The sequence below is a fragment of the Stegastes partitus genome, unplaced genomic scaffold, assembly GCF_000690725.1.
Source record: "Stegastes partitus isolate 25-593 unplaced genomic scaffold, Stegastes_partitus-1.0.2 Scaffold571, whole genome shotgun sequence".
Classification (NCBI taxonomy): domain Eukaryota; kingdom Metazoa; phylum Chordata; class Actinopteri; family Pomacentridae; genus Stegastes; species Stegastes partitus.
Genome location: NW_007578302.1, coordinates 156,076 through 180,264, shown reverse-complemented (window position 1 = coordinate 180,264; position 24,189 = coordinate 156,076). Strand labels below are relative to the sequence as shown.

The window sequence follows — 24,189 nt, the reverse complement described above, 5'->3', positions numbered from 1 at the left end:
TTGCGAAACCTGCGTGACTTCTTTTGCGTGTGACGTGCGCGCAGGGTGGGATGATGACGTCGCGCTGCCCCCATTCAAAAAGCGGCTCCCACATGACGTAGAGGAACAGTCAGCAGTATTTCTCCGCCGTAGCCGGTAGCTGCCGCATCTGAGCCGTCGTTTTTCTCTTATTTTTTAAACGATATTTCGAAACCGTAAAGGTTTCAACGCGGCTTTAGAGCTCTACTTTATATTCTATCTTTATTTTTTTACCTCTTGGTTGACGAGACAACAGCTACGCTGACGTTCCTTTTGTAAAGGTTGGTCATGTCGCTGTTTTTCTTCCCCGGCTAACGCTAGCTAACCGACCGGTCCGTCTAGTAGGAAGTTCGTTTAGCTCGACTGGGTTGTTTGTGAAAAGGGAATTATTATTCGGGATTTTCTTGTTTAGTCTTAGCTGACATCGGTGATGTCGAAAAAGCCGTGATAAAATGGTTATATGTCAGGAAAAAAAGTAGGTCAGGAGCTGAGAGTTGTTTACAGCTTGTTAGCTGTTAGCTGTTAGCTTACCGGCGGCCTGGAGAACAAAACCTCCAAGATGTCGCTGTGTCGACATCCGGTGTTTGAACAAAGACCTCATAAAACCAGCTGATGGGATTTCCTTTCTTGGTTTTAACAGTTTTATATCTAAATTCACGTCGATGTCGTCGGATTACACGTTATATGTGTTTATGAAGTTAAGGGTTTGAATTGTGTTTTCGGTTTTTAATGCGGATTAATCTCCACATTTGGAGATATGTGAAGAGACCTAACAGAACACGGAACCGTGTTTTATTCCAATTTCGTTTAATGTCATGTTATATACACGATCGTTCAGAGGAGAAAAAAAAGGTCAGAGCGGAATAATTCTGACGGTAAACGAGGTGTTGTGTCGAAATCTCAGTTTCCTGTAATTGTGGTCAAGGGTTAACGGTGTTCTGTCGACGACGTGATCGTGATTACACGGTGATTTATTATTGGGATTCTCGGAAACGACTAATGGGGGTTGCTGGATTTGGTTTAAGACGAGAGGAAAAACACCCAGCGATTGTGAAACGGGCCTCGACACATCTGTGCCAGCGTAGCGAGCTAGCATTCCCGTGCTAGGCTAGTGTGCTAGCTCGGTACGCCGCTTCCTATTCACTTGTACGGGCACGTGCTGGCTTTCATGTGCTCAGCAATTTGGGTGAAATCCACTGAGCGGCAACCGACAACCAAACCTGCCAGGCCAGATGTTATCGTCTCTTGGTCGTAGTGTGATTGTTTAACCATCTGCTGTGGTGATTGTGTGCCTTTTTACACCGCTAACGTGTTACCTGTGTCTCCCTGCAGGTCGATCTTTCCTGCCCCACTCCCAGAACTTAATTCTTTTCAGGTATCCTTTGCCAAGCCGCCAAAGTGGAGAGTGTCGTTGCACCAGGGGGTCCTTCTCGTTTCAGGTATTAAGCATTACCACCCCACACGTATTTATAAAGGACAACACAAGCAAGTCAAATAGCTCACATTCAAATTTAGGCTCACAATTATGTTAAGTTAAAACCATTTTTCTTATTTTTTTTTCTATAACAGTGTGGGGGGAGGAGGTGGGGGTGCACCTCAGCACTATCCCAAGACTGTCGGCAACAGGTGATTTTTTCCAAATTTTTCCTTTCACATATTCATTAATCCTTATGGTAGTTACATCAACAGGCCTCAGCGCCGGCCTTCAGCTAGACGCTCATGTTATTGTCTGAGTGCAGCACATCTGGGGAGGATATGCAGTAAATGGGCTCTTTAGCATTTCACTGTGATATGACTGTGGACCCTGATCGGATGGTGGTTTTCTATATTTAGGATGAAACCTGTAATTTAAATACTCGAAAGCCTTTTACTTGGAAATGTCAGGACCGTGCGCCACACCAGCAGCAGTTCATGTTGATTCAGTGCTGCCAGTGTCAACATTCTGATTCTGGAGCTGGCAGCATTTAAGCTGAAGCTGTTTTCACTGTAGCTGCTTTTCCTCAAATGGCCCGTGACTTCACACGTGGTACCGTGGTAAAAGTTGTGCATCTTTTGGGTGGGAACAACATATTTGCCATTTCAAAATGAGGTCAATGGACATCCCACAGTCTAAACACAGTTAGATTGTCATACTTTACCACACTGGTCACCATGACACGGGCATGCAGTCGGCATTTAAGCTGCTAATACTCAGTTGTAACTAAAGAATTGTAATTACCACAGATTCCACAATTGCCAACACAGTTTGTGATGACAACAAACCCAACAAGGCTTCTTTATACTCAACCACCATGGATCAGGGCTGAATACGTGTGATAAGACTGTGTTCCTGATGAATAGATCTGTATTGTGACACTGACCTTGTCTTGTGTCCATTACAGCGAGTTCCTGGGGAAAACCCCAGGTTCTAGCGTTCAGAGATGGGTACCTTCTCGAAGCACTAGACGAGATGCCAGCTCCTCCAACGAGAAAGGCCAGAACGATGCGATCTTCAGGAAAGTGAGAGGGTATGTTTCTACAGAGATTTACTTCAGTTACACAGAGCGAGTAGAAAATCATCACGGGATTCTTTGAACACAAAGCTAGGACCTGAATGTGCCGTTTGAAAGTGTTGATATTTTTTTTGGCATATCGTCATTTGAAGTGATGTGTTTTTTAACCTCTTGCCCTTCCTCCTCTTCCTTAGCATACTTAATAAACTGACTCCTGAGAAGTTTGACAAACTATGCCTGGAGCTCCTCAATGTGGGTGTAGAATCAAAACTTGTGTTAAAAGGAACCATCTTGTTGGTGAGTATTTTTTCTTACCTGTACTTGCATGTTATTCCTTTAACCCCAAAAAAATAAATAAATGACCTCTTAATTTGTTGTTTTCTATTTCTCTCTGTTCAGATTGTTGACAAAGCCCTCGAAGAGCCCAAGTATAGCCAGTTATACGCTCAACTATGTCTACGCCTGGCAGAGGATGCACCAAACTTTGAAGGCCCATCAACAGAAAGTCTAGCAACACAAAAGCAGAATACTGTAAGATTTTCTTTTTTAAACAAAGTTCACACTCTACTACGCCGAGGCGTTTTCTGTCTGGATTTTGAACAAGTTTTGTTTTACAGACCTTCAGACGGCTTCTGATTTCTAAGCTTCAAGATGAGTTCGAGAATCGCGCCAGGAATGTTGAAAGTAAGTCGATCACAGTCGATATGTGTGGTCAGATTACAAAATCCAATTCGGTCATGTTTTGTACTCATCCTTGTTTCTGTATTCCTTTTTTCCCCCCTTGTAGTCTTTGAAAAACACGATGGTCCACTCACCTCTGAGGAGGAGGAGCAGCGTGCTGTTGCAAAGATCAAGATGCTGGGCAACATCAAATTCATCGGTGAACTTGGCAAACTCAACCTTATCCACGAATCTATCCTTCATAAGTGCATCAAAACAGTAAGTCATGTTGAATAACTTCACAGGGTTGGGTGTATCACATTAAGTCAACCCAACAGACATTAAATAAATTGTATTAAATGTTTTGTGTTTCTCTTCCAGCTTTTGGAGAAGAAGAAGAGAGTCCAACTTAAGGATATGGGTGAAGATTTGGAATGCCTCTGTCAGATAATGAAAACAGTGGGACCTAAACTCGATCATGAAAAGGCTAAGGTGAGCGAGCGGAAACGAATAGGAACAATTGTCGTGCCTTGAAACCGTTTTGTTCTGTTGAATAACAAAGAAACTCTGCTTCCAGTCTTTGATGGATCAGTACTTTGGCCGCATGCGATCCTTAACGAACAACAAGGAGCTGCCAGCGAGGATCCGCTTCCTGCTGCAGAACACGGTGGAGTTTCGAGACAACCACTGGGTGCCTCGTAAAGCTTACGTTGACAACGGACCAAAGACGATCAACCAAGTTCGTCAGGATGCAGTAAAGGTTAGTTTGCCTGCTTTTGTTAGTTATTGTGAATTCATAAGAACAATATTAGAGACTTAACGAGCTACTCAATAAGTGTTAATACACAATAAATAGTGTAGTTTGTAGTCAGGTTGTATCCTTGATTCTGACTGGAGTCTGACTGTGCTTTGCAGGATTTGGGTGTGTTCATTCCACCTCCATCTGATGCGATGAGGAATGACTTCTTCATGGACAACTCCTCCTTCCTTCCATCAAGAGTGAAATATGACAGGGAGACTCTCGGTGGGCTGGCTGATATGTTTGGACAAATGCCTGGTATGTGCTGCTGTTTTCTGCTCAGTTTCTCCTGTAAGAGGAGTTAGACCACCTACTAGATGTATTAATCAGGATTTATCCTTTTGTAGCGATGGTTTTAATGTTTCGGTGTCTTGTTTTGTGCAGGAAGTGGCATTGGTACAGGTCCAGGAGTCATTCAGGACCACTATTCTCCTACCATGGGCCGTCATCGTGCAAACCCGATCTTCAACGGCCATATGGGAAACGGCAACAGTTCACACCAGCCTCAGTTTGAAGCTGGAAACAAAACGTACACGAAACCAAACCAGGTACGAGCCATGTTGTAACCGCTCATTGTTATTGGCAGGTTGAATCTGTGCACTTTTCATTGAGAACTAATTCTGTGATGTCTTTCAAAGGGCCAGCATTCACCGGTCTTCAACCACAAACAGAATCACTCGGTGCAGATGCAGTCTAAGGACATGGCTCCACGGTTCAGCAAGAAAGGGAAACTCAATGTGGATGAGGTATGGCCACTTGCATTGGCCAGCAAAGATCATTTTAAAATATGTTTCAGCAGTGTTATGTTATATTTGTATCAACTGAGAAATGTCCAGTGGTTTTAATAAACTTGGTGGTTTTGGCATTCCAGATCAGTCTGAGGCCAGCACAGTCCTTCATCTTAAGTAAAAACCAAGTGCCAAAGCTGCAGCCACAGATGACTATGATTCCTCAGATGGGTCCCCCACTAGGACAGGTAACTTCCTTAGATTTGCAAATAAATATCCAAAGTTAGCAGAAGACACATGCTCATTTTGCTCCGTGTCTCCACAGCTTGGGCTCAAAGCCAATCCTCCTCCCATTCAGGAAAAACCAGCAAAGTCCAACAAAAAGGCTCCTCCCACAAAGGAAGAGTTACGCAAAATGACAGTAAGTTCCTCAGCGTGCTTCCACTTGACTGACTTCTTGCATGACGTCATGTTTTCATACCAAATCTGACTCTGTCTTTTTGTTTTGCTTTTCCAGGAGACTTTGGTGGCAGACTACCTGAACAGCAAGAACATCGACGAGGCCCTGAGTGCTGCCAAGGAGATGAAGGCTCCCAAGCACTTCCTGTCTGAGATGCTGAACAAGATGGTGGTCTATTCCCTGGATCGTTCAGACGAGGATAAGGAACATGCAAGCACCCTGATCCATTCGCTCTGCACAGAGGGCCTCGTCACTGGTGAAAACCTGATGCAGGCAAGTGTTGTGTTGCTCAGTGTCCTTGGTTTGGTCCCCATCTGAAGATTAAGCTGCTTCTCGGTGCTTACTGTGTGCATCCTGCCCTCCTGTCTACAGGCCTTCCTGAGTGTTCTGGACCAGTGTCCCAAGATCGAGGAAGAAATCCCTCTGGTGAAGTCCTACCTGGCGCAGTTTGCAGCACGAGCGATCATCGCCGACCTCGTCAGCATCGACGATTTGGCCCACCACCTGGAGAACGGTGCACATTTCCCACTGTTCCTGCTCTGCCTGCAGCAGATGGTCAAACTGAAAGACCGCGAGTGGCTGAGCGACCTGTTCCAGCAGAGCAAGGTGAACATGCAGAAGATGCTACCAGGTATGTCCAGGCCCACTCTGACCATCACGTTTCACCTCATTTATTCTGTATTAAGAAGCAGATTGGGCTTTGTATTAATAATCATTTCTGTTCCGATAGAAATTGACCAGAACAAGGACCGGATGTTGGAGATTCTGGAGGGCAAAGGTCTCAGCTTTTTGTTCCCGCTGATGAAACTGGAGAAGGAGCTGCTGAAGCAGATCAAAGTAGATCCCTCTCCACAGTCCATTTACAAGTGGATCAAGGACAACATCTCTCCTAAACTCCACACTGACCGAGGCTTCGTCAACATCCTCGTTACCAGGTACAGCAGCGCTTCTAATGATTCAATTAATCTACCAGGCGGTGCTTTATTGGTTAATCTGATCTAATCACACTGTCAGAGTTGTACAGCGTACTGAGGTTCTTCTTATCTTGCAGCTTCTTGCAGTACATTGCTTATGAGATCAACCCCGAGGACGACGAAGAGCAGCTGGCATCGCCCAGCAAGGAGCAACTGGACGAGGAGAAGCAGCTGCTGCTGTCTTTCAAGCCAGTAATGCAGAAGTTCCTACACGACCACATCGACCTGCAAGTCAGCGCGCTGTACGCCCTGCAGGTGCACTGCAACGCCAAGGGTTTCCCCAAAGGTACGGCTGTGGCTCAGTGCAGCTAAAGGTCCAGGGTTGGTTTTGCTTTATGCTTTCAGATGTATAATTGTTTTTATTTTTATTTTTTAAGGCATGTTGCTGCGCTACTTCGCAAACCTTTATGACATGGAAATAATCGAAGAGGAAGGCTTCCTCTCATGGAAGGAGGATATCACCCAAGAGTTTCCTGGAAAAGGAAAAGCATTATTTCAGGTAACTTGTTTTTCTAATTGCTTACATTAAAGAGTAATAAATCTAAGTAGTGTGTAAGTAATAATAGACGCCTTGTTGTTGTTGTGGTGCAGGTGAACCAGTGGCTGACCTGGCTGGAGACTGCAGAGGACGAGGAGTCAGAGGATGAAGATTACTGAGGAACAGGCCAAAGCCATGTGTTATCAGGATGCAATGAGTGGTTTTTCTTTTTTTTTTTTTTTTGGTAATTTTTTAGTATTCATGTGTCCCTCTCTTCTAACTCTTTCCTTCTCTTCTTGTAACCGCTGTTACAACTCATTCCACGATGAAACGTTTTTGCCCGATCAAGCCAGCATCACCACAATCTTTATTATATTTATGCTTTTTTTTTCTCCTCTCATTTTTCTATCCTGTTTGATTTCCTACAGCAGATGTTTTATACATTTCAATCATCTTGGGTTATGTTTCCTTTAAGAATAGGCAGTGTTTGGCAGAAAAAAAAAGAGAAAAAAAAAAGCACCAGCACCGGAACTTGACCCATTTTATCACCTTTATGACATCTGGTAGGAGTCACCAAGTGCTGCCATAACTATTTACTTAAAAACTGTTTACAAAAGAGCAAAGACTCTAACGTAATGCAAAGAGACTTCTCTCCTTGTTTTATCTACACTTGTTAATCAGTTTTTAGATGCACTTTGCTGAACATCATGAGTCGTTGCAATAGTAAAAAAAATATATACTTTCCTTGATTCTTTGAAACAATCTTGAGTTGCAGTTGTCGGCTGCCATGATTATAATGGTTACCTTGTGCTTGGAAAATGGGCCGTTTGGCTGAAAAATCTTCATCCGGATTGGATGGTAGCGGCCTATTTTACCTGCACAATGATTTCAGTTACCCACATTTAGTTTATTGAATCAAGAGCTTTTTTTTTTATGTATAAAACGTTTAGCGCTGTTAGGAATGATTCTGTGTGGCCTTTTTTTTTTTTTTCCTTTTTTTTTTTTAATTTATCAATTCATATGGATATACCTCTAATGTATCTCGGACTATACTTGAATGTCTCGGTTTTTACATTGAGACAGCCAAAGCTTAGTTTGCTTTGCTACGGTTGTTCACCACTTGTGGAAATTTTACGTCTGTTTTGCCATATTTGTCAAGTTCTTAAATGGTCTTTTTATCTTCATGAAATTACAAAGAATGTACTGTACGTGTACACTTACACCTTCTACTGGAGTGTCGCTGTACGGTCGAGTGCGAGAAGCTGAGTGTACAACTACAGATCAGACCTTGAATAAAGTTTAACAGTTCATTTGTGTCGAAAAGATTTTTTTGGTTTTTTTCTCCCCCCTCCACAGTTTTGAAGTTTTCTGTGTTTAAAAACTTTGTCACCCTTTTTTTGTTTCTGGAATCTTTGGTTGTTTTGGGCTGGATCTTCTTCAGACTGCTCATTACAGATGGTCCTAATATCTGATGTAATCTGGCTATGTAGGCTTCAATAAAAAACATATATGCAGCCTGGCTGCTGGGAAGTGGTGGAGGTGCTTGTTTAAACTCGTGGAACATAAATTATCTTCTCCCGACCTGTCGGTACACAATGTGCAGCGCAACTCGGCTAATCAACACTCGACACCAGCTGTGGATTTAGAGACAGACCCAGTACTAGCTTTGAGTCTCGTGGTGGAGATTCAGGTGAACATTTAATCTGTTTTTTACCTGCTGAGTGGGGAGGATAGAGGTTAAAGCAGGGGTCTCGAACTCTGGTCCTCGAGGGCCGCAATCCTGCAAGTTTTAGATGTTTCCTTCTTCCAACACACCTGATTCAAATGATCAGCTCATCATCAAGCTCTGCAGAAGCCTGATAACGATCCTGATCATTGGAATCAGGTGTGTTGGAAGAAGGAAACATCTAAAACTTGCAGGATTGCGGCCCTCGAGGACCGGAGTTCGAGACCCCTGGGTTAAAAGGTCTGTTTATTGCTATGAGTCTTATATTTCTGTCAACAATGTGGGAAAATAAGTGAAAATTCAGCATTTATATGAGCCAAAGGTCACAAACAGAACACCCACATCTTATAATTTCTTTTTACTTCCAGCTTATTAGAGGTGATGCAGTCGTAGCTGTTGGCTCAACATTACTAGAACACATTTAACAGTCTTACACAATTCTTTGTTTTTTTATTTGACAATTCATTGTAGTATCTTCCTGTTTGTTGGTCGTCGTCTCCTCCGACCACCTGAGATACAAAATAATTTGGGTTTTTTTTACATCATTGCTTCACTTCAAATCATTTCATCTACGTTTAACTAAAGCGCAGCATCTGTGAACAGACGTAACCGTAACGCTGCGCCCCCGTCCCTCACACACAAAACAGACATTTTTCTACACTAATTAGAAATAATACAACAGGCAGAAATCCCTGCTTTCATAGAAAATAAAAATGTGAAGAGTTTTCCTGGTATCACGTGAGTCTTTGCGAGTGACTTGACAGTTTAATCGCTGTCGTCGTCCTCGTTGTTGGAGGCCTCCTGCTCTGAAGCGGAGCGGCGTGGCGAGCCCTCGTTGTCCGATCCTGGTTCAGATCCCCTGTCAGACCCTCGATCTGATGCCGCGACGGGCGAGCCGGGCCTCGACTCGTCGTCCGATCCCGACCGACTCCTCTTGCTCTCGTTGTCCGACTGCTCCGAGTCGGACTGCCGCTGCGCCCTCCTCTTCTTCACCGGACGGTCGCTGCCCGACTCGTCGTCCTCGGAGCCTCCGGAGCGCCGGGGGCTGCCCGCCTCGCTGGCCGAGCGGTTCCGACCGCCATCGGAGTCGCTGTCGGACGCAATGCGCTTCCTGTGGCCGCCCTCGTCGTCAGACCCTGAACCGCTGTCTCTTTGATGTCTGTGTGGGAGGAAGTGCACTCGTTAACTTCCTGTTGGTACCTTTATTCCAACTGTAACATCTGGGTGAAGGCTCTTACCTGTCCTCAGCTATTTTCAGTCCATCCTCGTCTGAAGAGGACTCAGAAGAGGAGATGATCGCCTTAGACTTGATCTTTCCTTTGAGTGACGGCGGCATTCGCTCAGGCTGGGGCTGAAATGAGAAACATGGTAAAACTGTAGAAAACGATATAAACTGTGACAGAAAAACAGAGCAAACAAACACCAAAAGGAACCTTTTCGATCTTTTTGCGTCCCTCTTTGGGTTTGCGCTGCTTCTTGGGTCGTGATGCTCCATCCTCATCATCGCTGTCTTCGTCTCTAGTCGGTCTGTCGCGGGACAAAGTGTTTGCTTAGTATCTAGATGCTCTGCTCGCTTTGCTCTGCAGTCAGATTAAACTACGCTTGGCTTTCAAACTCACCTCCTCCTCTTCTTTTTCTTCTTCTCTCCGTCCTCGCCCTCCTCCTGCTCGCTGCCGCTGCCCCCCTTCCTCTTCTTCTTCTTCTTCACCGGCAGGTCCTCGTCGGAGTCGTCATTAACAAACTCATCCATGTCGCCTCCTTTCTTACGCTTTGAGACAGAAACAGGACGTTATCCACGCTGCACGTGAAGCACGAGTCTTCTGCTGAGACTTACATCAACACTCACACGTCCTCCTCCGCCACCGCCACCTCCTGACTTCTTCTTTTCTTTGGCCATTTCCTTTGATCCCTCTGCGAAGGTGAGCAGGTTCTTGGTCTTCTCCACGTACAAAGCTCTCTGCTCCAGGAGCTTCTTCTGTTCCTCCGCCTCTCTGTTCCGCTTTTCCTCCTGAGCGAGGTTCGAGGGAGACACGGCCAATCAGCGCACGAGAAGTATCGCAGATCAAAGTTGAATCAAAATCAAACGAAACGAGATCCGATCACGTGGCGGGACCACAGGTACCTGTTCTTTTTGCAACTGTTGCCGCAGCAGGTCCCTCTCCTGTTCTTGTTTGGCACGGAGCTCCTTCTCCTCTTCATCCTGCTTCCTGGCTCTGGCCACATGGTACTGGGCCTGACTCAGCAGGTCAGAGCACTGCCTGCATTCCCACAGTTACATCACAGCACACACAAAATTAACACAACTCCAGAGCAAGACCCAGAAAAACAACAACAAAACTGCAATTACATGTAAAGATTTATCTAACTGATGGCAAACTTTAGAAACTTTAAAAAAACAACAACTATTGACTGTGAAAGCATAAATGAACCATTGAAAGTCTAAATTTTTGGTTAAAAATAGACTCAGAGGCGGGTGTGGGTGGAGCAACAGGTATCAGCTTCATTCATTAAGCACAAAAGTTTTCAGAAATGATTTTAACTGTTCCTAAAAGACGAACTAAAACCTTTGGCGTGTGTGAAGAGTAAATGCAGACTGACCTGGCCTCAGACGCAGCAAGAGCAAGGTCAAACCTCATCTTGTCTCCAGCCTTGCTGAGGTAGCTGAAATACCTGAGTGGTGAGGAGGAGAAGGAGGAGGAGGGTGAGAGATGAAACTGCAGGACTAGACAGAGGACGGCCGGATGAACAGAACGGGAGGCGGAGGCATAAATCAAGTCACTACCTGTGAGCCAGCTCCAGCTCTTTGACAGCACTCAGCACAGCCTTCAAGTTGCTCTTCTCATCTTTCAGCACCAGCGTGGCCAGCCTCTGCAGCACCAGGGCCACGTTGAACATCAGCACCGTGTCGCTGGGAGCCACGTGACGCGCCTTGATGCCCACACATCACAAAGACAACGTTAGACTCCCTTCATATTGCAGGATAAAACAAAAGCCTTTCCGTTCTCTTTGTGTTACCTTCAGCAGCATCTGCTTGCACTCTTGGAGTTTCCCACATTTGAAGAGGGCTCTTGCGAGGTACAGCAGCACCTCGGTGTTCTGATATTTGTAGAATTTCTTCAGGCAGTTCTCATACTGTTTGGCAGAAATACAGTAGTCAAACACAAAACATTGACTAAGACAATCAATTTTATAGATTAGCACAACTGAGGCTCGTACCATCTGCACAGCGCTGATGTACTGCTTCTGCTCCACGTAGATGTGAGCCAGATTCAACCAGACATCACTGATGTCGGCTGTGGCCTCCCTCACTTGTGCAAACACATCACGCGCCTCTCTGTAATAACCCTTGTGGGCAAGGACGGCACCTGGAGAAAACAAATTTATGTTTAGTGCAACGTACACAAGCAGCAGGATGAATAAAAAGACAAATAGAAGAGAACGAACCGATGCCGTTGGCGGCGTAGAGGTTCTTGGCATCGTTTCGCAGGACTTGTTTGTATATGGCCAGGGCTCGGTCCTGGTGTCTCTTTTCCTGTCAAGACAAAACCATTGTTGCTTCATGTGAGAATCTATTACTTCCTCCTTATACACACATACAAGAAAAACAATGTTAGCTCTGGGTTTTCAACAAGCTTTCAACAGGGAGACACTTCATCTCACAGCTAATGGAGCGTGCCTCTGCTAACGTCAGACACTAGAACAGCGTGTGAGTGAATTTTTGGCTTATTAAGCTTCAGAGAAAACAAGTAGTTATTAATTATACTGATGACAAGGTGAGATGTACCGTGATCCATCTTATTCAACTCAGGAGTGAAGTGATCACATCTCAGGTTAACTACAGCGTGTTAGAATATAAGCAGCAACAATAAAATCATCAGTCCCAATCTGGTGCTGAAGTCTACAATAAAAACCTTCTAATCATATTCACCAGGTGGATTTAGTTTGTTCCACCTCTGCTGATCCTCTACCTGCAATTATTCAGCAACAGTTTTCAACAAAGTTCTGTTCTATCCTTTCTCCATCAGCTGATTAAAAGAAAACCCTATCCGTCTGCACCTTCTCCCGGTCTCTGGTGGGCTGATGCAGAGTCTGGAGCCACACGTTGCCCAGAGCCAGCATGGAGTAGGTGTCGTTCTGCGTGGACGGCTGCTTCAGGATGCGCTCAAACTTCTTTTGACCCGGTCCCCACTCCTGCTTGGCCAAGTGAAGGTTTCCTATCAGGGACCAGGCGTCCGGGTGGTCCTGCAGCAAACACAACAAGCATCAGATCATGTTGACAAGAATTGTACACCAGACTACCTACTATCCATCCATCCATCCATCATCTCTACACCTTAATCCTCACTAGGGTCATGGGGGGCTGGAGTCTATCCCAGATGACTCAGGGTGAAGGCAGGTTCACCTGGACAGGTAACCAGTCTATCACAGGGCTACACTTAGAGACAGACAACCAAGCACACTCACATTCACACCTACGGACAATTTACAATCACCAATTAACCTCAGCATGTTTTTGGACTGTGGGAGGAAGTTGGAGAACCTGGAGAGAACCCACGCTGCACGGGGAGAACATGGAGACTCCACGCAGAAAGATCCCGGGTGTCCTCACTGGGACACGAACCGGCGACCTTCTAGCTGCGAGGCCACAGTGCTAACCACCGCTCCACTGTGCAGCCCCTCTACCTACTAATGTTCTAACATTGACACACCAGCAGGTCGTACCTGATTAATCTGCAGAGCTTCTTTGAACCAGTCAGAGGCTTCATAGAAGTTTCCTTTGTCGCGAGCCATCGCTCCAAGACGCAAATAACCTGAGGGCCAAAAAAAGAGAAGAGGTCTTTCCAAGAGTACACAAACCTCTCCTTCATGGTCTCACACGTTGTTGTACGAGGCTGCGTGCTTACAGTCCACATAGTTAGGATGCTCCCTGAGGATGTTTTTGTAGAGTTTCTCAGCTTCGTGGAATTCACACATAGCTTCGTACAGGCGGGCCAGATTGTAGGAGGTGGTGACAGAAATGGCATTGTAGTAATGCTCGTCATGCTCTCCTTCAGCTTTGGCTCGGTCCAGAGATGCTAGAAAATATTTCTGTAAGGGAGAAGACATGACCCCAACCTTGAAATAGCGCTGTTGTTTATGATAAATATAGAGTTCTGCTCGCTTTATGATCAGTAAACACCACAGTGGGAAGAAATAAATACATCTTTGTGCCGTCTGTTCAGTCTATATTCCACAGTATCAGTTGCATAACAGTCAATGGGTTCAAATGTGATGCAGCTTCAGCAGGACGTCAGCCTGAAATAGCTGTATTGCTTCCTACCTTAGCTTCCCCCAGGTTGCCCAGTCTGAAGTGCAGAGCCCCCAGGTTGTTGAGGATCTCGGGGGGAACGTCGGCCTGCACCTTCTCCTGCAGGATGCGGGTGGCTGTGCCATAAGCAGACAGAGCTCCCTGGATGTCGGTCTGCTCCAGGATCTGAGCCAGCTCGATCCATGCCTCCACATCATCTGGGTACTGCTCCGTTACCTTTTTCAAGTGGCCCTAGCAAACAAAACAGTGACGTATACCCAGATTTAACTACGTTGTGAAGATCATCGTTTAACACATTTCTTAAGATAAATCAGACACAGTTCCCGTTCCAGATGGACAGGATACTTACTTTGGCAATATCTCTCTTTTCCTGATCGTCAGACGTTGCATAGAGGGAACCCAGGATCTTCATAGTCTCATAGTTGTTGGGGTAGGCTTTCAGAACCTTTTCAAAGCACTGCGCTGCGTTCTCCTTGTCTCTTCTGTACACATACATCTGTCCCAGGCCAAAGAAGGGCAGCACAAAGGTGGACGAGGCAAACTGAGTGGCCTGGTAGTAATACTGAAACGCTTGGTCGTAGTCCTCCTGAAGAAAAGAAAGAGAAGCAACATCAGAGACATGAACTGACAAACCGGAAAAGAATCAGCGAGCTGGCAGCGAGTCGATTAGGATCTTACCTGCACATGAAATGAGCGAGCCAGCTGGTAGCAGCTCTCAGCCTGCATGGCCTCCACTTCTGTGTTGTGGAAAGCGTGCAGGGCGAGATGCTGCACTTTACTGTAGTCCTGACGATAAAAGGAAAAAACACAGGCATGAATAACGATGAAATGATACAGGCTGAGTTTTGAGTCTGCATGTCAAAGGAGGACAGCTTTGCGGTTACCTTTTTGAAGAAGAAGTGGTTGGCGAGGTGGTTGAGCACCATGGGGTTGCTGGGGTCGATGGTGTAGGCCCGCGACAGGAGCTGCACTCCGTTCTTGATGGAGTCTGCCTCCTTATTGTTGAGCTCCAAAACCGCCAGTCCAACAAGCGCTCCCACACACTTTGAATTGAGCTCAAGCGCTCGACCGAAAGCCAAACGAGCCTTCTCCAGTTTGTTGAGTTTGACAAAGCAGTGGCCCATCCCCAGCCTGACCTCAGCTAGAGGAAAACAGGACAGATAAGATGGGTTAGGAATCGTCTATCATAACTTTCTTTTGCCACAGTATGAACCTGAGCAGTAAATCAAGCCTTGTTCATGTATCACAGCTGTTTAAGTCCAGCGTCAGTGTTCGCAAATATAGAAAAAAACAAAGAACAAAACATAGATGTTGTGATTTTTATGCATGTTTTTCGATTGCTGCTTTTCTTCCTTTCAATACATTTTAAAATTGGTTTCATTTGCAAATTAAACAAGAGAAGCTGTGGTACGGTTACATTTGCTGGTAAATTTTTATGGACCAAAGGAGTGATAATTGTTCCAAAAAACAATTCATTGATAATAAAACTTCTTTTATTTCATTCAAGTTTAACTTTCAGTACGCATGCATGGACTGTAAAAACCATTCGCCACATTAAACACACATCTTTGCCACAACTCTTCATAACCTTAAATAATTAGGAAATTTACACGTCAACCAGGTCTGACCAGGTTCTAGTAGCAGCAGTCTTAAATCACAGTGGTAGAATAAAGACAGTGCATGTCACTGGTTTACCTGGGCAGCCCGGGTTTGTACGCAGAGCCTTTTTGTAGTACGCCAACGCTCCTCTGTAATCCTTTTTGTTGAAAGAGATGCAGGCCTTACCTGTTGGACAACAACTCTGTTATCATTTCAATCAATCACGGCAGTAAAGATTCATCCGAGGCTCTTTCATATTCAACTTGCCGAGCAAAGCGGGGATGTTGTTGGTGGACTGGTTGAGGACAAAGTGGAACTGAGCGTCGGCTTGGTCCATCTTGTCTCCTTCCAGCAGGCAGAAACAGGCTCTTCCCAGCAAATGGTTCTAAATGAGACGGCAGTATGTTGTAATTACGGAACTATACCTGTACCTGCTAACTCATGACCTGCTCTGAGAGACGCGTGTCCTACCTGATCGTACATGATGATCTTGTCGGCCATCGTGTAGAGCAGGGTGGCCTGCGTGATGAGCTCTTTCTTGGCATCTTTGTTTTTCTCTTTCCGTGCTTGTTGGACATAGTAAGCTGCCAACGTGTCCAGACAGGTCATCTGGTCCTTCTCATGGTCTCTGTAGTCCAGGTTTCCATCGATACGCGCCGCCTCTAAAAGCTTGACGAAATCCTCCGTTTTGCCCTGTTTGTAGTACTCCAGCTGAAAAAAAAAACAAAAAAACAAGATGCAAACTGTCACAAATGGGGTCAACTCGCATAGTTTTATATGAATCAGGTTTGACAGCCGGATAGCTTGTGTTCATCACAGTAACTTTCTGCATTAGAACAATAAAATGATCCTTTAACGTCACTTATCAAGACGTGCTGGTTTGAGATTTTCAAGTGTGTGAATTTTCTACTTTCTGTTTTGATCTGACAAAAGAAGTCATTTCAATAACTCTAAAAAAGAGAAACTAATCGATATCTGCAGACCTACAAAGACAATAACAGACTAAAGTTACTATTCCGACTCACCGCCAAAGCAATCCAGATGTGCAGCTGTGTGTGTTCCTGCTTTAGGATGCTGATGACTTCATCTCCTTCTGGCAGCTGGTCGAAGTCGAGCTCGATGACCTGCACAACACAAATCACTCGAGTCATGATGCACGAAGGTATGAATTAAAGTAGGATGACGACAATCTGACTTTGCAGACCATCACAGATTTAATCGTACCACTTACGTCCCGATTCTTTGAATATGTTGAAAACTGAGGACTGTTTTATGGGAATACCGGGTTTGGATCGAACGTTTGCAGTCTGGTATTTAAAATAGAGCTGAATCAGGACAGTCTAAATATTACAAACACTCTTTGTACAACTCAATAGCATCACACAAGTGAAGAATACTGTACGATGTAAGAAGACATTTACATCCACATCACCCACTGCTGATATCAATTAAGATCCAGATGTTCGATGTTTTTCATGTCATCGTAAGACAAGAAAAAATAAGATGATTAATCCCGATAAAATTCTTGTGCAAAGTATTGCTCAGGAAAAACAAAAGGCATAACCTAATGAACGCAGTGTATAAAAGTAAAAAGCAATAATTACTGAACTAAATAAGTGAGCTCAACTAAAGCTGGAATAAATCAATAATGCTGGCAACGTATAAAGCCATACAGTGATAGTGAAGATCACAGGTTGCTTCTATATGATAAGTTCTTGGATGAAAACAAAAAAATCTTTGTAAAGGTTTAATACATTAAAACATCACACTGACTGACCTACACTTTGCACAAGAGTCTGAGCTCATAGTTACGGAGATATCAGTGTTTGCTAATGTTAGCACTTCTGCACTCGGTGACCCAAGTACTTCTAGCCTTTATAATTCCAGTGGACTTGCATTTAATTTACAGTATTTTACACTGACGTTGCTCCGCATTAATCCCGTCGCAGGGATGTGTACAGGGCATTAGCCGATGCTAGCTACAGTTAGCATCGCGGGCTAGCAGCACAGCGAGGTTCACTGAGTCAAAAACTAATTATGAAAAAAATAAATATGAAACGAGTTTTACCTCATCTGTGTCCCGTAGAGGGATCTCAATGGAGCCCCGAGACATCTTGAATCAGGGGAAGAAACCCGCTCGAAGTTAGAATTATTCAAAAAAAATAAAAACTCCGGTCCGTTGTCTGTTGGTCGCTACTTCATGCTTCCGACAGGACACAAACACAACGGATGGTGCAACGGAAATGATGTCCGGCCGGACTGCGCGGGATCCTGAAGGTTTGGTTCCGCAAGACGCTCTGATGGAAGCGAGGTTGTAACTCAAACAAACGAAATATTTGTATGAAAAAATGCAAGATTTTGGTTCTTTAGTGATTTTAATTACATTCTGTATCAACTAGTGTTCAAACGAAACATGTAAATGACGATAATTATGATCAGTTGCAGCAGTAATATTTTAATGAGCTGAAAGTCATTTATTTGCCTCACACTTACTGAAAAAAGAAATGCATTCCCTGCTTTTGCCGAGCTTGTCAGCCTGTGCACTTGATGTGTTAAAGCGGTGAATGCAAAGTGGTGCCGCCTGTTCACGGACCTCTGCAGGGCAGCGTTTTGGCAGAAATGTGAGGAGGTGGCAGAGGACGGGGGAGGAGGGTGGGAGAGGGCTGCTGGGGGGATGTCAGCTGGTTTTGATGTGAAGCAGTGAAAACAAGCACAAGAGCATCTTGAAGACTTCATGTGGCATCACGGGGGAATCAGAAAGACCAGAAAAATGATGAAAATCAAGGGCCCGAGTCTACAATTTACAGAATATATTTCTTTGCAGAAGAGCTGCCTGGACTGAGAAGTAAGCATTGAATTTTCTAATTTGCTTCTACATGTTTAACAGAAAGACTACAGCATTAACGTTCCTTATTGTAGGATGACAGTATATTTAGCCATCTGACCAGATCGCCCTGTGTACATGTAAGCATTTAAAACAGTCATATCCTGTGAAATATTACTTGATTACAATTTATGTTTGTGTTTTTACCTGTATTTCTACTAAGAGCTTCGGCCTGTAGACACAACACACAGAGTTAACAGTGTATTTGTTTATTAAAATGTCAGGTCATGTAGGATCCTGACGGTCCATCAGCACATTTCCTCTTGAGGTTTCAGGAGAAACAAGCACAATGTCTGACAGCAATGAGGGTAAGTGCTGCAGGTTGTTCTTTGGCAAACAAATATTTACGGTGTCTTGTTTTCTTCCAGGCCCTGAATGTGCACTAATCTTTGTCCGTCTCTTTACGTGAAGTGTGGGAGTCAACCAGCTGTGAGACCAGGAACGTGCTCGAAGACTCCAAAGACACGAGTGGATTCTCTGAACATGAACTCATCGACATCATGTACAGCGCGTGCAACACCAGCAGCACAGGTACACAGACTTTATGATTTCAGCAGACACACTAAAACCACAGTGTGAAATCCTGAGTCCCTCTGCTTCCCTCTGGTCTTCAGGAGAGGTGCTGGCCTCCACCATCATCCAGTACCTGAAGACCATGACTGCCCAGAGCCCGGAGCAGGACCGACTGGCTGCCCTGCGACAGCTGCTCGACCCCGACTGTCAGGACCCACATGTGAGCAGAGAGACTTTCCACTCCACCATGAGGGAGTGGATCGCCCAGTGCAGCCAAGACAGGTGACACTGAACTGTAAAGGGAGGGACCGCGATTAAAGATGCCTTGCAGTGACTTCATATTAAATTAGATATATAGGTGGCAGCATTAATTGTTCTATAAAAATAAATCTGCCTTTAAAAGTAGCGTAAGAGCACTAGTGGTGCTTTTGCTGTTTTTTTAGTGCTACCAGTATTTTTTCCTCCCCATGCAGCAGTAGCAGGAGTACCAATGTAGATCAAACCTAGAAATGAAGGGAGGAGGCGAAGACGGCCTGCCAGAACCTCACTCCTGTGTGTTTAGAGTTAATTAGATATTAGAGCTTGATTAAATTTTACACACCCAGCGGGATGTGTCCAGTTGAATTGCCTCCAACTTGCATTGTTGATTAAATATTTCATTCCTTTGCCTTTTAAGTGAGCTGTGGGAACTAACTCACTCGGCTCCTGTGTTTCAGCACCGACGTCGACAGCAGTCATGTGTCTTGGCCAGACTCTTCACAAGTACCTGTAAATGGTATGCTGACCCGGTTTTGTTCAGACTCCTAAGAAACATCTTAATGAGATAAAAGGCGATTTGCTAAACTTAATTTCCTCTCAGGGTTGGATTTATCGTCCTCTCAAAGCAAAGCGACTTCATCGGAAGGGCTCCAGTGTTCCTGGTGAGTTATTTCACTCCCTGAACTCTGGTTTGTGTCTCCAACAGTCAGTTTGTCGTCATACTTCAGTAACTGTCTGTTTGACTTCAGCGATGGAAAGGACCTGACGGGCACGGTGGCAGAACTGAAGCATGCACACCGCAAGCTGAGCGAGCAGAACAGCAGCCTGCTGAGGACAGTGGCTCAGTGTGAGGACGTAAACCTGCAGCTCACTCTGGAGATCACAGAGCTACGAGCAAAGCTGGTCAGGTGAAGGATTGTCCACTTTCTCCTCTCGTCTCAGTACGCAGGATTGCACTGTAATTCCTTACAAAAGCCCATTATCTCAGACCATTATCAGACCTGAAATTACAGCAAAAAGGCACAAAATGATGACAAGAAGATGCAAAATGATAATAAAAAAGATGCACATTTACACAAAGGGATGAAAAGGAAACACAAAACAATCCCCAGAAGACAGAAAGTGACACAAAATTACTATAAAGGCACACAAAAGATTAAAAATGACTCCAGAACGATGCAAAAAATGATCAGAAAAGGCCATAAAAAATGATAAAGACATGCAAAATTGCACAAATGACGACACAAGATGCAACATGACGAGAAAAAATCACTAAGCTGTGACGAAAAGATGCAAAACGGCGACAAAAATAACTCTAAAAACACACAAAAAGTCATAAAGAGATGCACAGTTACACAAAACCTGTCAGCTCATTATCATCTCATTATCTCAGATCATTATCATAAAGTTAAATTAAAATGGAGCGGAATAAACGCCAAACATTCTGCATATGTTAAAGCTGCTAAACCCACGTTCAGGGACAGGAAGAGATCAGTGTGGTTAAAGTTTATTGATGGGAGGGTAACAGCAACCAGGGAATCAACCAGGCATGTGGAAAAGGCCCCGAGAGGAGCAGGGTTGGCAGCTGAGGAAAGTGAGGCTGTAGCTGGACAGATAGCCGGAGATGTACGGCTCAGGGTAGCAGGAAGGAGCTGAGCTTAGCGAATGAGGGAGACGGACGATGCAGGAGGTCTGGAGATGCACAGAGAAACAGCTCTGAACCAAAAAGCTCTGAGAGTTGAAGAGGGTAAAAATGTGACAGAATCTACAATCTGGCAAAAGTGAAAGTGGCAGCGCTGAGGTTTTGTTTATGAAGCCTCATGCAGCTGCTGGGGTTCTGCTCTGACCCGAACACACCTGTCTCCACTCAAACAGAAAGAGAGACAGACAGGAGACACGAGGGAAGAGGAATACACTAGAAACACAAGGGAGGAGCTGGAGGAGCAGCCGAGGCTACGTACTGGATATAGTCTGAATAATTCATAAGTGATGCATCTTTATTATGTCACCTCATCTTTAAGCTGCTCGTAGCCACAACTAACAAGAACATGACCAGAGGGCTTAAATTAATGAAGGCCTCAGCAGACTGAAATATAAATGTACAGTCATGTAATGAAATAATCTGACACGAGGAGGCCTGGAATCAACCAAACAGACCATTTTAAAGCTGATAAATCACAACTGTGGCACTAAACAGCCCGTTTCTAACTTTTTTGGCCCCAGAGCTCAGAGGTAAGAACTGGAAACTTCATCAGCAACAGAATAATGGTAACATCTTTAGAAATCAGCGTTTTCTCTCTAACAGAAAACTTATTCCACAGTTTCATTAATGAGATCAGTGTCTCTGTGTGGCCATCACCTGAATTTAAGGACTTTGGTTGACAATAAATGTCTCACATGTCCTATAAATACAGAAACATGTTTATTAGATTTCTGGAGTTTTATCAGTCACATATTCCACCTTTGAAATTGAAGAAATTCAAAATAGACAAAAAAAAAAAAAACCTGTAAAATTATTTTTCTAGACTTTTTTTCCTTTCAAACTAAAACAAAAATTGCTCATTGCAAATACTGTAGTGGGCTGCACGGTGGATCGGTGGTTAGCACCGTCGCCGGTTGGCGTCCCGGTGAGGACACCCGGGATCTTTCTGCGTGGAGTCTCCATGTTCTCCCCGTGCAGCGTGGGTTCTCTCCGGGTTCTCCAGCTTCCTCCCACAGTCCAGAAACATGTTGAGGTTAATTGGTGATTGTAAATTGTCCGTAGGTGTGAATGTGAGTGTGCTTGGTTGTCTGTCTCTAAGTGTAGCCCTGTGATAGACTGGTTACCTGTCCAGGTGAACCTGCCTTCACCCTGAGTCAGCTGGGATAGACTCCAGACCCCCACGACCCTGGTGAGGATTAAGCCGTGTAGAGATAATGGATGGATGTTGTTTATTACATTGTTCCTTCATTGTTAACATCAATTAACTCATAAAGTGAGTCATGCATCCGTTATACTCTCCAACAAGTACAGCACAGACAGTTTTTTTAAAATTATTATTATTGTAGAAAACTGCACTAAAGAGCCTCAGATAAAGTGGCTTCAGGATGTCTTTTCCATTAGTGACCGTTAGCTAAACACAGATTGAAATCTCAGTTCTTACCTTTCTGCCACTTTAGGTTTGAGTAGAGATGTGCCCTTCTGACAGCATCAGTAAGCTTTGATGTTTTTGTGTGTGTGCAGCGCCCAGCGGTCAGCAGTGAGAGCCAGATCCCTGACAGAAGAACTGGAGGAGACACGTCGGGCATTTAAAGAGGCCCAGGACAGAACCAGTCGCACCCAGAGCAGCTGCACCAAACTGGTACATCAAACGCTCAGCAGCGTCCCAATAAAGCTTCCTCCTCAGTCTAACCCGTTTCTTATCATGTGAATGTTTTTTCTGTCTTCAGAGCAATGAAGTCGAATGTCTAAAGGTTCACATTAGAAGGCTTGAGGACAAGGTAAAGAGCATCTTTAAGACAGGTCCTACTTTCCCTCAGAAAGCTGTCGTGTGGTGACGTTTCTGTTGCGTCCACACAGAACGAGAAGTTCACCTTTGAGAGGACGTGTGCTGAAGACAGCCTCAACAAGCTGAGGAAGGTCAACGCTGAGCTGAGGGTACGAACAGACCAGTCTGCTGTGTTTCTCTCTACGTTACCAGCTTTTATTTCAACATCTGTGTGTTTGCAGGCTGAACTCGAGGAAACTCTGGTTCTGTTGACGCTGAGAGACAGAGACATCACAAAGGTCAGTCCATCGTCAGCAAAATGATCTGTTCACGTTTTTAATTTCTTGTTTTAAATGTTCTTTCAAATATGCCCTCGTAGAAAGATATTCTCATGGACAAGATGAAGAGCTCTCATGTGGAGAATCACAAGATGATTGAGGTGTGTTTGACATTCAGTCACAGAGGAAAGGAAATGTCCAACAGTTTGACTCGAACTTAAAGGAAGCTTTGTTATTCTCTCATGTCACGTCTTTTGTTGTGAAACCTCATAAGGTCTTTACATCCTGTTAAATTGTAAAAAGAATCCCATTTTAAGAGGACATGGTTGAAGCATTACAGCGTTAAGCTCACTGTAATTTCCACTTTGACTGTTATTCGGTGTGTTGTGGCGTTGCAGGGTTTGCAGTCGGAGCTGACGAGGCTACAGGAACATTCACACCAAGTCCTTTTGAGGTATTTTTACTTAGTGGTGTGTTTGTCGAGTGGAACGTAGAACTAAGTGTTGCTGCGCTTTAGATTTGCTTTTAGATTCCTACATTGCTCTGGATAAAAGCATCTGCTTTTGTAATCAGAAAGTTAGCTGTTAGTTATTTGGTATATTCTCTGCATGACGATAGTTTAGTTACCGATTTGTGTGCTAGTTAATAATTTCAGATTGCATTTCCATGAAGTTGGGAGACTCACCATCTTAAACAGGAAGTGGATGTAATTCTGCAACCAATCATATTCCACCGTACTTTAGGAAGGCATAAATGACAAATTTCAATAACGTACAGAAAGTTAGAAAACACTCAACAATCATATATGTGTTTACATTAAATGAGCCTAATGAAGGTCAAGCACAGAAACGTCACAATAAATGTATTTTCACAAGTAAGGCAGCGTGTTGGAGTCTGTTTCTGGATGTGTTCGTCCCTCTCCTGAACACCTATCTCATGAAATAGTGCAAACTGTTCCTTGGCCTTACATAAAAGAACTCAGACTGATTTTATAGAGAAGGCTCAAAGTCTAAGCCACAGAGATATCCAGACTCTTGTCTCTTGTACGGATTAAATTCCTGAAGCCCTGGATCCTGCATCTTTTATAAAACCCCCTCTGCCTTTTAGACGCTGTAGTTTCAAACCCACCAATTCTAAATTCTGGTTTTCTGTCAAAGCAAACTGAGACTTGAATTCCTAGTGTGCGCTGGTGGAGTACCCCTTTAACATGGGGTTAACCGGCACAGACCACGACACAACAATGTGAGTTTATAGCTGCAATAAGGAGAAGTGCTGGGTGATGGTGAAGAATGATGGGATTGAGGATGGACAGGAGGTGGTGTGTTCAGGTACATGTGAGACATCTGGACATTGGAGGCTTTGGAGACGGAGGCTCAGGGTGTCTCAGGAGATAGTTTGCTGAGTCGACTATGGACCCCAGATGGTGAATGAAAAGAGGAGAAAAGAAAAGGAGGGAAGAGAGGATGAAATGATGTGAAGAGGTGGGAGTAGGGATGAGGGGAGAACTGATGAAAGGAGGAAGCAGGAGTGTCGGGTTGAGAGAGAGA

The 24,189-nt window shown here is 44.4% G+C and overlaps 2 protein-coding genes across 2 annotated transcripts; one reads left to right on the top strand and one right to left on the bottom strand.

The window, feature by feature from the left end:
- The first annotated feature begins 577 nt into the window (after positions 1-577).
- On the top strand, positions 578-8,139 carry eif4g2a (eukaryotic translation initiation factor 4, gamma 2a). The gene is given in 21 exon segments (XM_008288713.1): positions 578-598; positions 1,351-1,457; positions 1,588-1,644; positions 2,400-2,525; positions 2,705-2,807; positions 2,910-3,041; positions 3,128-3,194; positions 3,298-3,449; positions 3,552-3,662; positions 3,748-3,930; positions 4,086-4,227; positions 4,354-4,517; positions 4,608-4,715; positions 4,841-4,945; positions 5,023-5,118; positions 5,215-5,430; positions 5,530-5,788; positions 5,888-6,092; positions 6,209-6,417; positions 6,509-6,630; positions 6,723-8,139. Coding segments are annotated over 21 exon segments (2,751 nt in total). The 3' UTR covers positions 6,789-8,139.
- A 539-nt stretch (positions 8,140-8,678) lies between these two features.
- On the bottom strand, positions 8,679-17,467 carry ctr9 (CTR9 homolog, Paf1/RNA polymerase II complex component). The gene is made up of 23 exons (XM_008288702.1): positions 17,311-17,467; positions 16,268-16,366; positions 15,714-15,953; positions 15,510-15,627; positions 15,339-15,428; positions 14,528-14,784; positions 14,322-14,429; positions 13,993-14,229; positions 13,656-13,874; positions 13,240-13,423; positions 13,058-13,146; positions 12,392-12,577; positions 11,780-11,867; positions 11,552-11,700; positions 11,351-11,467; positions 11,118-11,263; positions 10,934-11,005; positions 10,458-10,593; positions 10,182-10,343; positions 9,955-10,103; positions 9,769-9,862; positions 9,574-9,686; positions 8,679-9,494 (listed from the first exon to the last, which is right to left on the bottom strand). The coding sequence occupies exons 1-23, from the start codon at positions 17,353-17,355 to the stop codon at positions 9,101-9,103; spliced, it is 3,492 nt and encodes a 1,163-aa protein (XP_008286924.1). The 5' UTR covers positions 17,356-17,467; the 3' UTR covers positions 8,679-9,100.
- Between the last annotated feature and the right edge of the window lie 6,722 nt (positions 17,468-24,189).

Bases quoted from the DNA above. Each gene is read 5' to 3' on its own strand.
- ctr9 (XM_008288702.1), bottom strand. From the start codon at position 17,355: ATGTCTCGGGGCTCCATTGAGATCCCTCTACGGGACACAGATGAG. The intron at 16,367-17,310 runs GTAAAACTCGTT...TGTGTTGTGCAG, and splicing joins CTCTACGGGACACAGATGAG to GTCATCGAGCTCGACTTCGA. The intron at 9,495-9,573 runs GTAAGAGCCTTC...CCTCCCACACAG, and splicing joins CTGAAAATAGCTGAGGACAG to ACATCAAAGAGACAGCGGTT.